The sequence below is a fragment of the Alligator mississippiensis genome, chromosome 5 (genome assembly GCF_030867095.1).
Source record: "Alligator mississippiensis isolate rAllMis1 chromosome 5, rAllMis1, whole genome shotgun sequence".
Classification (NCBI taxonomy): Eukaryota; Metazoa; Chordata; order Crocodylia; family Alligatoridae; genus Alligator; species Alligator mississippiensis.
The window spans coordinates 205,038,034-205,053,826 of NC_081828.1; the positions used below are offsets into that span (position 1 = coordinate 205,038,034).

At 44.0% G+C, this 15,793-nt stretch overlaps 1 protein-coding gene across 6 annotated transcripts in view; it reads right to left on the reverse strand.

Moving 5' to 3' along the window:
- The window catches only part of DPP6 (dipeptidyl peptidase like 6), a 737,431-nt gene that overhangs the window by 46,648 nt on the left and 674,990 nt on the right, over positions 1-15,793 (reverse strand). For all 6 annotated transcript variants that reach the window (XM_059729196.1, XM_019498918.2, XM_014609088.3 and 3 more), the window contains exons 13-16: positions 14,341-14,448; positions 13,423-13,514; positions 10,927-10,974; positions 7,784-7,902 (exon numbers count right to left, since the gene is read on the reverse strand). In XM_059729196.1, the coding sequence (XP_059585179.1) occupies positions 7,784-7,902; positions 10,927-10,974; positions 13,423-13,514; positions 14,341-14,448 (367 nt within the window). The remainder of the gene's footprint in view (positions 1-7,783; positions 7,903-10,926; positions 10,975-13,422; positions 13,515-14,340; positions 14,449-15,793) is intronic.

A 15,793-nucleotide genomic window follows, 5' to 3' on the forward strand; every position in this document is an offset into this window, starting at 1 on the left:
TGGCCAATGGGCAGGTATTGACCACTGGTATAATTCTGAAGAAAATATTGTAATTTTCTCTTCTCCTTCACTTAGTTTCAATACCTCTCTAATAATCAGTTTCCGGAGTCATCCCTAGATAAATTATTAAATCCTTCCTGATAATGTATAATTATGCAGAGCTTTAATTAGAGGGCTGCTTAGTGTTCCATAACCTGTATGCATCAATATCATGTATTAATTGGCAATAATAGTCTTGCATGCCGTAGGTCTCCCTCACCACTCATCTTATTTCTGGATGTCAAATGCTAACCATTTGTGGGCAACACTGTGCTTCTCAAAATGCATGGGGCTGGATCCTGCAACTAAGGATCAGTTAATGAAAGCACTTTGTACGATGCTGTTATGTGAGATAGCTGATGTCTGGACTCAGTGACCAAGGTGGTCTTTTCCAGTGCTATGTACTCAGGTAATGCTCCCACTGACTGCAACAGGAGCTGTGTAGAGTCAAGCCTTTTAAATATAAACATATAGAGAAATGTCCAATTTATCAAGCAACTAAAAGAGGCTACGTATCACCTCCCTCCCTGCACCATGAACATTTGAAATTACACTGATCTTTTGCTAAACCTGCTAGCCAGCGAGGGAAGGGCTCTCTGAACAGTGGTAGCCCATGACTTAAACCAAACAGCAGGGACTGCAGCGATGTCTTTTGGTAATACTTGATCCTTCAAGGTGACCATTCATGTGCATCAAGTTTTGCATGTGCTTATGTGCTGGATCAGGCCCAGGTGGCTCAGCGCTTTGTAGCCCATTACAGAGAACAAAACTAACTTGCTTGCATTATCTAACTCAAACCCATTTGATACTTTCTTCTCTGTAAACAAATGCTACCTCTTTCTTATGCAAGCCCTGAATTTTTTTATCACGCTCCAGGTGAGAAAATACCTCCATCATCATGACTAATTTAACTGGAGTGTAGCTCCCCCTCCCCCTGATTCAGGCTACCTTTGTGGCTGCGTAATGGGGAATCAGCACAAAAGAGCTGGTGTCAATTTATCCGAGATCAAAACACAAGCCCATGTTTTATGTTGAAAATGACAAGAGCAGCCACTCTGACATCACTCTTTGTGACAGTGTCTACAATAGATACTGTCACAGTTGTCTGCCAAGCATTGTGTTTCTTCAGATCCTACTACAGTAATTCAATCACAAGCATATCAATTAGATGAAAAATAAGGTAACCAGCCTTCCTGGATTGACTGATGGTACTAAATGTAGCCAACTGGCAGGAAGCATTACACTGTGTTTTTAAGCGTTTACCTTTCATTATGTCTTACTTATCTCTTTCCTCTATAAGCCGGGTAGCTAGTACTGCTGTGAAATGCATTCTGCAAGACAGCAAGAACTGCTTTTACAGTGATTATATCCTGCCACTAAGTTGAGAGCCTAAAAGCAGAAATCATTCAACTTTTGACCTTTGAGGTCAAATGAGCAGTATCCGAGCTTTCCAGCTCTACAGCTCTGGATGCAGTCAGTGCAATAAGTTATTGAAAAGATCATGCTTTGCATGCTGTTTGCCTTTTATTCAAGGATCATCAAACACTCTTTAACCACCAGGTAATCAATTCTCCAAAAGCCGTCTGAGCGATCATATCTATTCAGGAGCACAATGTGTGTGGTTGGGTGGGTTGGTGGGGGGAGGGTTAAGTGGTGAATCAACCCCTGGTGCCAACTTAGTAGGGGTTTTGAAATGGCACCCCTGGAGAATCTGTACCCCAGCAGTGGCAGCGCTGTAGCAGCAACAACTGGGGCAGGCAGACCATGTGTCAGCAGCAGCAGCTGGGGCTTTTTTTGGGTCTGCAGACCAGGTAAGGCTTCTGCTCCTCCTCACCTTCTCTCAGCATCCCCTCCCCCCTTTGCGTGCCATGACATCTTCCCTCTCTCCTGCCCCTTCCAGTGCCCACTACTCATGCCTCATGCTTCACTGAAGGAGAAATAAGAGACCCCCTCACTGGGGTCTTGAGCTACCCCAAATGAGTTAATGGCAGAGCTGGTATATATAATAAAGGGGCCAGATCCTATTCCTTCTACAAGGCATCTAAGGGGAATAAGGGCATTTGTAGATGACGCTTTCAAGTGGGTTTAAAGTGGGTTAAATGCCTTTTACACCGCTTTAATGGCACTGCTGTTTACACATTCGGCAGCATATTGCATGTTCATTCCAGCTGCTATAGCACATTCGGCGACATAATATGCCTTAAATGACTCAGGGATGCAGCAAATGACTTCGGGGTGCTGCAAAGTAAAACAGCTCCGAGGAGTTTTAGTTTCCTATGCTACAGCTGCGGAGCGAAGCCCTGGGCTCCATGTGGCCCAGGGGCTGTGCAGGCAGCCCGCGCAGGCAGCCTGGCTGCAGCCCGGGAAGGCAGGCTCCACAGAAAGAAAAAAAAAAAAAAAATAGTGAACCTGATCCCCGCCCCCCGGAGCCTGCCTGCCTGAGCTGTGCTGGGGCCCAGTGCTTCCCTCTGCAGCTGCGGTACCCCCTTGGGGCTGCCCGAGCTGGGTGCCTGCGGGCGGGTGCCACCTGTGGGGGGTGCTGTTGCCATGGATGGAAGCACCAGCTCCACCCCCAGCCACCCCCATTCTGCCCATCAGCAGTTTGCTCTCCCCTCCCCGCTGCTGGAGAGACAGATAAGGATTGGGCTCCGGAACGGGTGTACATGACACAGGGGTTTACTTCACCCTAAATTGAAGCGGTGTTTTTAAAAAAACACCGCTTCAATTTAGGGAGAAATAAACCCCTGTGTCATGTAAAAATGGCTTAAGGCACTGAAGTGTAATCCAGTTCCACCCTGCTCACATTCCTGACATGCCTGTATTTGTAACACAACATCATCTTAACCTTAAGACGGTCACTGAGGGAGAAGTACAGCAGTACTGCAACAGTACAGAAGGACCCATTGACCTATTGCATTTACTCTTTTCCAGAGACATGAGCAGGGTAGAATAGGCAGGGTTGGGTATTTGTTCTGACAAATAAAGTTCAGTCAATTGACTGCTCAAATATTGGTCCAAGATTGTAAAAAATTGCCAATAGGCCCAAATAATACACAGAAAAGGCACAAATTTTCCATTACAAAATGTGTGAAAAAACAATAAAAAATCATATTTCTTTCAAGACAACTACAAAAAATGATTTTTGGGGGGTAAAACCACTATAATCTTTGACGGGTCAAAAATATATGGGCAACTGACTGGTCAATTGACAATATTGATCGGTCAATTGACTGCCTTGCCAACCCTAGGAATAGGATCACATTTAGGTGGCAAAGACCATTTTGGTGACTAATAGGTGGATGTGGTCCCAGGTGTTTTACGGTCATGCACCAGATCCCATTACACCTTATTGCCAGTGCAGGGAGAGCCTGGGTTCACAATCTGAGGCTTCCCCTGCACTGGCAAGGAGCTAGCTCTCACAGCTGGGAGCTCCATGAACTGACAGGGCTCTCATCCTCAGGTCACACAATGTGGTCTCGCAGCTGGGAGCCCAGATCAGCTGCAGGGTCCGAGCCATGGGAATGGACCGTGTGCCCCATAGCTGAGAGCCGTGGTCAGTTGATGGATGGTGCTGCACCCCTGCAGGTGGGGGCCCAGATTAGTTGCACCCTTGTAGCTGGGTGTCTCAGCAGCTGATGGGTCCACCCGGGCACACGTTCAATTAATGGTGTGACAGGAATCAGCCACAAAGTTACTACACATTTTTGTGGAATAACTGTGGCTTATTCTTTGTTTTACCAACACATTAATTGATTGAATGTGTGTCTGGGTTACAACTTAAGATGTGATTAATTGGTTAATCATACCTTAAGTATGATGTGTAGCAGAGACCTTAGTTACCAGTCACCTACTCTTATTCTGTCGCACACAACCTCTTCCATAATAAACTATCCTAAACCTGTTTTTAAGCCACTGGAGTCCTGTAGATATCAACTTATTCTCCCAGGTATGTGTCTGCCTTGAAAATGCCAGCGCCAGTCAAAGGCTTGGGGGGGTGTGTGCATGCGTGCGCGCACGTACACATGTGCATGCATGTGAGGGGGCTTGTCAGTGGATTGTTCTCCAGTTAGAGAATTGACAGCTTGCTGAATTCACCTCTTTCACAGTTACTTTTATTCAGTGATAAGGAGAAGGTTCAGACAACCCAAATGGACCATATCAGCATGGTGTTAACAATTCAGCAGCTCAACAGAAAGAAATATAAGAAAATTCATACGTTCCTTCCCAACCACCCTTGCTGAGCACAGTGCTATCAAGTGTAAAATATACTTTTCAACTATGTATGTGAAAAGCGAATCAGGATCCTGATCTTTTCTCATATGGACATATTTTTCCTAACATACCCCATTATGGAGATGTTGGTAGTGATTCGATCATTAAGGCAGGGGTGAGATTGCACTTCGAGAACATAATCCTTTGCATTCACAATACAGAAGAACAGGCCCTCAACTGGCACAAATTAGCATAAGCGTACTGAAGTCACTTGAGCTATGTTTCTACCAGCAGAGGATGTGACCTAGAATGCGTTAGCAGGAGCTCATTATCTTGTACTTTTGGATTAATGCTGGGATGTACCGTCTAATAAAATACATTAATCTGTCTAGGTATCACTGCAGCCTTATTGTAAATTGGCTAGAATGTAACATGTTGATAAGACTCTTTTGGAAGCTTAATCTTATTCATATGTGGGTCTAATTATTTCAAAAAATTAATGTTCTGTATAAGAGACAACGTTGTTGATTGCCATTGTAAACTGATTAAAAAAAAAATCTAGAAGGCTTTTCCTCTCAAAAGACAAACTTGGCAAATGTGATATTTTCCATACTAGTAGATGTTTTCAGTCAATTTTCCTTCTGTGTAAAATCTTTCAATATTGTAGAATACAATTACAGTGCAGGATTGTTTCACTGTCCAACACTTTGTCTAGTTTACTTATAAATGCCCTATACCATTTATTTGGGAAGGATACTCCACATTTTTACATCTCTCAGTTGAGAAGCTTTGCTTGGTATTCAGGCTAAGTTCCAGGTTCCTCAGTTTCAGCTCATTCCTTCCAGCTATGTGCTCTGTAACACCCTAAGTAAGCTTCAAATTATAAATCCTCTTTGTCTGTGGCGTTCCTCAGAAATCCTGAACAGCTCTTGGTTCACAAGGAGCACTTTACAATCAGAGAAGGACTTCAGCCTTACTGCCAGATTGCTCACATTCAGCAATAAGGTACCTGACTGCATTGGGACAACCGACTGGACTTGCACACACATACACTAGATACTTGTGTGCACCTTGCCTGCACACAGATCATTGTTGCTTTTGGTTTTGAAAACTTTTAGTCTTGTTATATTTGCTTTGGGTTGCACATTTTGGTGAGAATTGACACATTAGAGCACCCTGATTCATCACAGTGGGATGACTGGTGGGAGTAATTGCTCAGCAACCTAAATAAGGGAGATGTAATTTGGCCCATTTGTATGGAATTAGGCAGAACTGTAGCATGACAGAAGGAAACAGACAGTGTATTTATTTCTAATATGTTCCTAATATGGTTTGGCAAGGGTAAACGAGTGGTGATGAGCCCATGGAGAATTACTGAGGTAACCTGCTTCTCCCAGGCTGTAGCTCCTTGGAAGCTATGGACCAATAAACTTTTCTTCAAATTCCTCCTCACAACCACCTTCTCCCACAATCCCCCAAACAACTCTTAAAAAGTAAAATAAATAAATAAATAAATAATTATACAAAGAAAAAAACAATGGGTGGGAAACTGTAGTTACAATTAACAATTTGGATTTGCAGTCCCACCTGCAAGCATCAGAGGCATAGGTAGGGGTGTAAGCATGGTGGGGGGCAGGTGTGGGGGGGAAACAGGGGCCAGGCATGGAGGAGCAAATAAGGGAACTGGTTTTGGTGGGCAAACAGTGGGGGGGGGGGGCAGACTGGAGGAAAGGAGTGGAGGGGGCAGGTAGTAGGGGACAAGCATAGATTCATAGATGTTAGGGGCTGGAAGGGACCTTACAAGATCATCAGGTCCAGCCCCCCTGCACTTGGGCAGGAAAGACTGCTGGGATCAGATGGCCCCCACAAGGTGGGCGTCAAGATGCTTTTTGAAGATCTCCAGGGTGGATGACTGTGCCACCTCTGGGGTGGGGAATGGGGAGAGTCTGTTCCAGATGCTCGGCACTCGAACTGTAAAGCAGTTTTTCCTTATGTCCAATCTGAAGCGCTCTTCAATCAGTTTGTGCCCATTGTTTCTTGTATTCTCCTGAGGGTCCTTGGTGAACAGATGGTCCTCCAGGCACTGATATATGTCTCTGATATAGGCTGTCCCCAAGTCCCCTCTGAGTCTTCTCTTCTCCAGGCTGAACAGTCCCAAGTCTTTCAGCCTCTCCTCACATGACCTGCTCTCCAGACCTCTAATCATGCACATGGCCCTCCTTTGGACTCTCTCAAGCTTCTTCACATCCTTCCTGAAATGCAGTGCCCAGAACTGGATGCAGTACTCCAGCTGTGGTCTCACCAAGGCCAAGCAGAGTGGGAGGATGACACCCTTAGTCCTGCCTGAGATGCATTGGTAGATGCATGCCAGTGTTTGATTTTCTCTGCCAGCTACGGCACCGCACTGGTGGCTCAAGTTCATTCTGTAGTCTATTACGACCCCACCAAGGGGGCAAGTGATGGGAGGGACAGGGAGCAAAGGGCAGAGGTCAGGCCACCTGACTGCCTTGCTGCCTGCCTCCCTGCCACTGCTTGCCCCCATTGAAGCAGTGGGTAGGGACAAACTTAAGGTGACCTTGCAATAATTAGATTCTCTATATGGAAAATGATAACACATTTATGCTTTTTCCATGTCTAGAATCTAAGTATTGGGGGAGGGGGGGGTAATCTTAAATTTGAAATCATCTTGGATTTGGGTAAATAGGGTACTTTAAAAGGGGAGAGGGAGCATCAGCTCACGCTGTAACGTCTACCTCTGCATGCTGCTGGAGTGCCATAAGCGAGCTAAATTGCTGTAGATTTCACCCTGAATGAAGCATGCAGCATTTTGATATGCTCATCTTAATACAGGATGATGCGGTCAACAGTTGCATTGCAACAGCTTATGTTGGTGTCCTTTGATCACAATGAAATTATTACCTCTCTCTGTATATTAAGTCATTTTGAAAGTGAGATGTGTACTTCTGGGAATTTTACCTCTGATCTCTACTCTGAATATAACAAACCAGAGGTGTAACTGGCCAGGACTGGGCCCCGGTGGCAGTAGTGGTGGAAGGAGCCATGGCCAGGGCTTCACTTCTGTTGGGGTCCTGTCATCTCCTGCACTGCTGCCACTTCTGCTTCTCTGCCCTCCCTGCTGTCGGAGCCAGTCAGAGCCACTGCAGGGAAGATGCAGGGTAAGGGGGACAGGAGAGGATGGGGGACTGGAGGGTGAGGAATCCCCTTAGATTTATTCTCACACCTTCACCCTCCGACAGCTCCCCAATGGCTCATGCCCCATTCGACCACCCATCACGTAACAAGCTATAGCAGATCCAGGCTTCATTACATAGTGTAACTACAGAGTGCTCTTGCTATCAGTGAAGACTACGATTTTTTTCCCAAAAACATGGTTTGTAAATTATCAAGCAAAACATACATTTGAAGATGACCCACCTTTGTGCTGCTGGCTCACGTTTTTTTGCACGCGCCTACAAACTTGGTCTAAGTCTGCTCAAAAATCTAGCCTTAGCAATACAAGAAACAAAAGTACCTTCACAGGTCAGTAAGAAGTAGTCCAGGTTGTGACTGAATGAGGCGCTGAAGTAAGTACAATTTTCAATCAGATCACATGACAGACACTGCCTGTTGAAGTTTCCATTTGTGCTTGCACTGAAAAAATTAATGCATATCCATGAAGGTCACTGAGCACGGATTACACTGAAGCAATATTCTGGAACTTGATTGCACTGTAGAACCGAAGTATAATGTGTCCAGCATTCCTAAGAGAAACCTCTATTTAAATTCAACAGAGTTTAAATAGAAGTAATGGTGCTTTTTTTTTTGCCCACATGGAAAAATAATATAAAAGGGTACTGATACCTTTTTCTTTGGTTTTATTTTTTTCAAGGACAGGCTGTATAGCAGCTGCACAGCTTTCCAGGAAATAATGGCTGCAGCTGCATTTGCAGTATAAATAGACCAACAGAAATTAGGGCACATTGTTTCTATAACAGATGATATTTATTATAGATAAAGGGGCACTGACTCGCTGGTGGCTGCCTCCTGGACCGTGGTCTCCTTATCCACTTGTATAAGAGCTTGTGGATTGGTAATCACAACATTCGAGTAGACAGAAAAGATGCTGTTCAGGCTGGGTTTTTTTTAAAAAGCAGACAGCCTGACCTGTTTGTGTCCTCAAGAGCACTAAACAGCAGGACACTGCAGGCTAAAGGATGGGAAATAGTAATACTCAGCACTCCTGTTGCAATTTTTCAGCTTTACATTTTTTTACGGAAACATAGGGAAGAAGTATTAGTCTCCTTTTATGGGTAGCAAAACTGAAGTAGAGATGTTGGATGTGGACACATTGCACAATTACTACAGAGTAATTTACTTTACAGAAAGGAGCGGCTTCATGACCAGCTCTCCCAAGCCTGGAGCAATAGTACCTGCCCACTAGAATGAGAGGAGAGTCGGCTTGTACTGGATGGAAACAAGACAGTGGGAATGGACACACGCTTAGTACACCTGTGTAACTTTACCCCGGAGGAAAAACTTATATCAGGACCATCAACAGGATTTCCACTGACACATGGGCAGTACAAGTAGGGCGACCTCCCTCTGCATGGACCGTGGGCTCCCTCAGCCCTTGCGAACCCCACCGCGCCACCCCTGGGGGGCAGGGACAGGAAACCAAAGTTGGAGGAGGGAAAGGGAGCCTGGAGACCCCAAACACAACAGGAACAGTAGAAAGAGTAATGGCCACGTGGGACAGCCCTGATTTACAGTAACATAAGACTGTACATAGGTCACTTACTGAAGTCAAATTACTCTGGTGTAAAGTGTTACATGTCCACACTCACTCTGAGGCTAGTTCAAGGCCACCGAGACAGGCAGTGGCAGAGCTGAGGTTAGGATTCAGTAGACCAGGAGTGCTCAACCCTGAGACAGTGGGGCAAATTTGGGCCGGAGTTGCATCATCCAAAGAGTCCAGAAATTTGGTGACAGAGGAGCAATAGCAGTATTCAATCCTGCTCCCCTGTTGCCAAATGTCTGGACCCTTGGAAAGCCCTGCGGGTTGGATAATGTGGACCTGCACACCAGACTGTGCCAGTGTGCAGCCATATCCAAACACATGGGGCACGGGCAGCACAGGCTCAGGACCAAGGACTGACTCCATGTGCTAGCCCCATGCAGGATCCAGCCTGTAGACTGACCCCATGCCACTCACCTACCCAGCAGGGCTGACACCCTGGGCTCTACTGCATTAGGCCCTTGCTCCCATTCTGGGCACTAGCTTGTACTCTCCATATGAAGGGAGGCCTGGGTCATTTACTAGCGGGATGGACAAGCAAAGAAAGAACAGCAAATTGCAAGGCAGCAGGGACTTTTTGTATTAATCCTCTCTTCCCCTGCAGGAAGTGGACTCTACAGCAGGGCAGTTCAGTCCTCAACGAAACAGGAGGAAGCTGCCCTGCTTTCCCGTTCACTTACTATGAAGTGAGAGCAGGCACGCATGACAGCTCCTGACATCAGCTGATGTGTGCTCAATCTGCACCCTCTTTTACCTCGCTGTGCTTTGTTAACTTGCTGATACTTTCAACCAGGGATTACAAACTGGGGGCCAGAGACTTGCATGCTATAAACTGTCAGAGCCCTTGCGACTTCAGGGGAGCCAAGAAAATTTATTTGAGTCCCAGCAAGTTAGTGTACAGTAGCTACCTGCAGAGACTAGTTAGGTCTGGATGGTGGAAATAGTCTGCATCAGGCCAATGCTTACAGTGGAGATTTCTCGCAGAAAATTAGCTTTATTCACTATAATACAAATGAATGGCCTGAGCAGATTTGATGTGATTTTTTAATTTAAAAAATGGATGCTGAAAGCCAAGCCTCTCAAAGCACCGCTGAGCTCAGCGGACAGAGGCAGAGGAAGGAAAGACATAATTAAATCACTAGTAATTCAGTTTGTTGCTTTGCATTCCCACTTGGGAGGAAAACTTTGCATCATGTTACAGGAGGTAAACAAGCTGGCAGCCAAAAGGAGCTCAGCACTGCCCCTGCTCTTCACAGTGGATACAGGAAAACAGCCAAAGAAAGCAGTGTGAGGGCCAGAGGTGAAGGATACACCAGAGACGTATCCTGTATATGCCTCTATTTCTACATCTGTAGAATGAGAATAATGGTACTTTCCCTTACCCTCCCTCCCACGTTCCCCCTCAAGGTGTTGTGAGGATTAGCAAATGAACATTTTAGAGTGCTTGGGGTCTGAGGCAAAAAAGAGGCTGGATTCTGGAGCTCGGGGGCTGAAACAAGTACATCTAAGAACAGACTCATTGTTCCTAAGCCCACAGCAATGTATTTATCAGTTGTCATGCAGATAACTTGCGTGTCAACTAGCCCTCACTTGTTCGTTGTACCGCTGTTGAGAACATATTGAAGCTGTGCGAAATTGGAGAAAAAGCATTTGCAAACAATGTCCAGCTGATTCTGCTTGTTTTTAAGCCCCAACATTTCTGTGATTTTGTTAGGTTTCCATAACATGCTAATATGATTACACAAAATGCAAATGTATGCAGGCTTATTTCTGTGCAGGGGAAACTAAATTGCATTTGAAACGGTTTCAATTTAAGTGTTACGCGTCCTCTAGAATGGGACCAATTTCATATTTTGCATATAAAAGGACAAAAGACATACCTGTATAAATGCCGCCTCCTGGGTAAATCTTCTGTGCTGAGGAAGTAACTAAAAATGTAAAATACAATAGAGACAATTAGATTCTGGGGTGGGGAATTACACATACATTATTTACATCTCCATCCTCACAGACACCCCAAAAATATTTCCATGATCCTGTACATGATCCTGCAAAAATCTGTGGCTTTATCATTTCATCCCATTACAAAAATAAGTGGAAGTGACCTCTCCACAATAGAGGATATACATGTTCGGTAAGCTGTATTGCAACTAAGTCCAATGAAAATGTTTCAGTGCTGAAGTACATGTGACAGTTGCACACCAAAAGAAGATGGCTGATGCAAAGAATGCTACACTTGGTATTTAAAATACTTTTAAATACTTTTTGTTGTGAGATTAAAAAACCCACTCTTCCAATAACTTCTGACGGTTTTGGCCAACTCTCAACTTCAGTCACCTGCAATATCTATTCAAAGTCTCTGCTTGAAGGAGGGAGGGAAGAGAAAGCTTAAATTTGGAAGGATTCTCACTGTCCAGGTTTTCCATTGATGCTGCAGTCAGCTCCACTTCTGTTTGAGACGAATAAAGGCACCAGCTTCCTGAGGTTACAATGAAGTAGTGTCTTATGTCCTGGAGATAGCTAACTCTGTAAGGGGTGGCCAACTTTATTTGAAAATGCAAAGTCAAGATCATGGAATCATAGAAAATGAGGGCTGGAAGGGACCTCAGGACATCACATCTAGTCCAACCCCCTCAAAGCAGGACCAGCCCCAACTATATCCTATCAGCCAAGGCTTTGTCTAGCTGGGTCTTAAAAACCTACAAGGATGGAGCTTCCATCACCTCTCTGGGTTACCGGTTCCAGTGCTTTACTACCTTCCTAGTGAGAAAGTGTTTCTTAGCATCTAACCTAACTTCCCTTGCTGCAACTTGAGCCCTTTGCTCCTTGTTCTGTCATCTGCCACCACAGAGAACAGTCCAGCTCCATCCTCTTTCAAACCCCCCTGCAGGTAGTTGAAGGCTGTTATTAAATCCCCGCTTCAGTCTTCTGTTCTGCAGACTAAATAAGTCCAGTTCCCTCAGCCTATCCTCATAAGCCATGTGTCCCAGGCCCTAACCATTGTGTTGACCTCTGCTGGATCCCCTCCAATATGTCTACATCCTTTCAGTAGTTGGGGGGCCCAAACTGGACTGGACACAGTAGTGAAGATGTAGCCTCATCAGTGCTGAATAGAGGGAAAGACTCACTTCCCTCAGTCTGTAGACAATGCTCCAACTAATGTACCTGTGCCTTTGTGGCAACAAGGGCACATTGTTGGCTCATATTCAGCTTATTATCCACTGTAACCCCCTGGTCCTTTTCTGCAAAGCCGCTGTTTATCAAGTCCCCAGGCTGTACTGGTGCATGGGATTGTTCCATCTTAAGTGCAGGACTTGGCACTTCTTCTTATTGAACCTCATGGCATTTCTTTTGGTCCAATCTTCCATTTGTCTAGGTCTTCCTGTATCCTAGACCTACCCCCCAGCTTGATGTCATCTGAAAACTTGCTGAGTGAGTGTGTTCTGTCCCGTCTTTCAGGTTGCTTATGAAGATATTGAACAAAACCAGCCCCAGCACCAACCCCTGGGATACTCCCCTTGATACCAACTGCCAACTAGACACTGAAGCATTGATTACTACCCTTAAATCCCAATGATCCAGCCAGCTTTCTATCCAATTTACAGCCCTTACATCCAACCCATACTTCCTTAGCTTGCTTGCAAGAATGTTGTGGGAGATGCTATCAAAAGCCTTGCTGAAGTTCAGGTATAGCACATCCACCGCTCTTCCTGCACCCACAGAGCCAGTCATCTCACCATAGAAAGCAATGAGGTTGGTCAGGCCTGACTTGCCCTTGGTGAATCCATACTGACTGTTTCTAATCACCTTCTCCTCCAAGTGCTTATAAATTGAGGACCAAGAAACCAAGAACTGACGCATCTTATTTCATGATTATAAAGGAACAAGATGGAAACAATGGAGACTTGAAAAATCTTATGTCAGTTGGTTGACTAGAAACATTTACATAATCCAATATATTTTGACAGCCAAAAATGTTTCTTTTTGACACTATGAGGACTATACGTAACAGGACCTGTTAAATGACACAGAGCTCTATCTTCAAAGATTTTCATTAAAAGTTGTTGGTGATGAAATACACTCTCTGACCTCCTTCTCTGACTGATACCAAAATGAGATTAGTTATTAAAAACAGCATGAGTGGGAAAAAAGAAAAACATAAGGCAAGACTGAACTGATATATTCCAGTTTAAACTAGCACTTAAGCCAAAATCAGATGTAGTCCACATTTTTCTTTTGCCTGTGCTTTTATCTTTACACATAAAAAGGCTTCAGATATTTTCAAAATGGCAACTGTAGAGCAACCAGCTGTAAAAGCAGAAATTAAAAGTTGGGAGCCTCTTCACTGAGTCATTTACCCCCACCACTTTACTTACATTTTATGCCTCTTTTCATCGTACGCCAAAATCTTTGTTACGTCCCAATCACCAGATGTAATAGACTGTAAGTTATCACTGCTGCTGTTGGGCTGCCAAAAAACAGAAAGCATGAGATTTCTTCTTTCTGCAAGGAAGACCATCAAACAATTCTATCAAAGTCTATTTTTTTTCTCTCAAGATATGAAGCCGACGTGATTCCATGATTTAAGATAATCATGATTTTGTGAATGGCTACAAAATATTTCTATAGAGACATAAGCATAGTTAAAAAAAAAAAAGAGTGATCCTTTCCAAAACTCCACTGAAGGTAATGGGGTGACTTGGATAGAGCACAGATTACAATTCTTTCCTATGACCTGTTCTGCCTAGAGGGCATCTGCCCTGCAGATAATAGCCTCTCATGTGATTCACTGACTGATGAAGGAGGTGCTTTATTAAAAAATATATACAAAACAGGGAGATTATTTGAAATGTGCTGGACATTTGTAGGGGTTTAGGTTGTAGCCGTGTTGTCTAAGGACATAGGCAGACAAGGTTCCTTGGGTGAATTTGATATCTTTTATTAGATATCTTTTATTAGACCAACGAAGGGTTTTTGAACCCGAAAGCTTGTTAATTAACTTTTCTCCAACTATTTGGGTTGGTCTAATAAAAGATATCTAATTCACCCAAGGAACCTTGTCTGCCTGGACATTTGTAAATGTTTATATTCTAAGTGAGCTGCATCATCTGCTGGTGACTAGCTATCCACTACCACTAGCATTTACTTGAATTAAGGAGCAAATACTTATTCTGAGAGAGACCCAGGTCCTCCCTGCACGTACTGCTGTGTCTCTGGTCTTAACATAGAAATGATATTCATAACACAGTCTAATCAATTCTAATTAACAGCAACATAAACATTGGGTGTTTTACCTGTGATGAGGACATAGCAATATGGTAAAACTTTCCTCGTCCACCCTGAGGAATGGCTCGGACGAAGAAAAACTTCCGACCATCCTTCGAAAAGACTGGCTCTTCATTCTGCAAATGTCAATTATACATAATTATCATTTATGTTTGGGGGGTTTTATTAACTTGTAAAAAAAAATGTTAATTTAATCTGAAGGGAAGTAAGATGTACTTTCTAAAAACAGTTTAAGAGCATTAAGCCTGCTAGAAACAGAAAAATGGACACAAATTCTTATAACTTTTGCATTTTTTTTTAATTCGCTGAGAAAAAAAAAGCCATCTTTTTGCTGGCCTCTTCTGGGAGCAAAATGAAACTGGCAACGAAGCAGCACTCGTGGCTTCAAAGTCAATACCCATTTGCAAAAGCAAAAATAGCTCATACATTCATGGAGAGAAGGCTGCCAGGGGACAACTGGAATATAGACCTTAAACAGGTTTGCAATTTGGTGATATTTGTTTGGCCAATCTTGTTTATTCAGCTGGAAGAGCTGCTTTGGGCTGCATATCATTTTGCATGTATGTCCTTAAAGAAACATCACCAGCCCGTCTTTCAGAATCTAATTCGGTCTCCTTTCCAACCTCCGTACAGATGATTAATTTGCAAAATTATTTACAAGCGGGAGGAAAAAAGAATGTCTTTCAAAAATGTCTTTGACACAAAGCTCCCAGGTGAACCAGATGATTGATTTTCCTGTGATTATTATGACTTTCAGTCAGACAGAGACCAGGTTCTGTGCAAGGAAATCAAACAGTGCACGTGGCAACCCAGTCTTTTCTGGAGGCCGCTTTCTTTTCTTTTATACTACAGGAATCCACAGGCATCTGGGGGCCTTCCACTCCAGGAGACGGTTACAGAGTGGACTACAAGGGGTTGCAATAGACTTTGATACATATAGTACCTAATGGCAACAAAAATCATTAGCTCTGCCTTTTGAGGCTAGTTGTAGCTTTTTTGTTCTCTCTCTTGAATGGCAACAAGGCCTGTTACTAAAGCAAAAACTTAATCTCTTGAAGCCAGATATGAAGTATATTGAAGACGAATCTATCATGCATTCATCAGAGTAGAGACAAGGCTCTTCCACTCCACCTATCCTGGGCTGTGCTTATAAGTGCTTCCCTCTCTGAAGTGCTCAATAAAGGAATGCTCTTGGTCAGCCTTCCTGGGTCTCCAGCAGCTAACGAGTCACCAGAGGTGGCTGACACCCAGGCTTCAGTACGACTACATCTCAAAATACCATGCCAAACTAATGCAGATGAAAAAAACAACAGCTTGAGCAGACAGGGAATTATTTTATTGTTATTATACAACTTTCATTCAGACAGATCCTGCATGTTGCTGAAGGAAATGAAACAGTGCGTATAGCAGCCCTTGCGCGTGTGGGAGCCGTCCACAGGAAATTTAGTTTCTTTTCAGAAC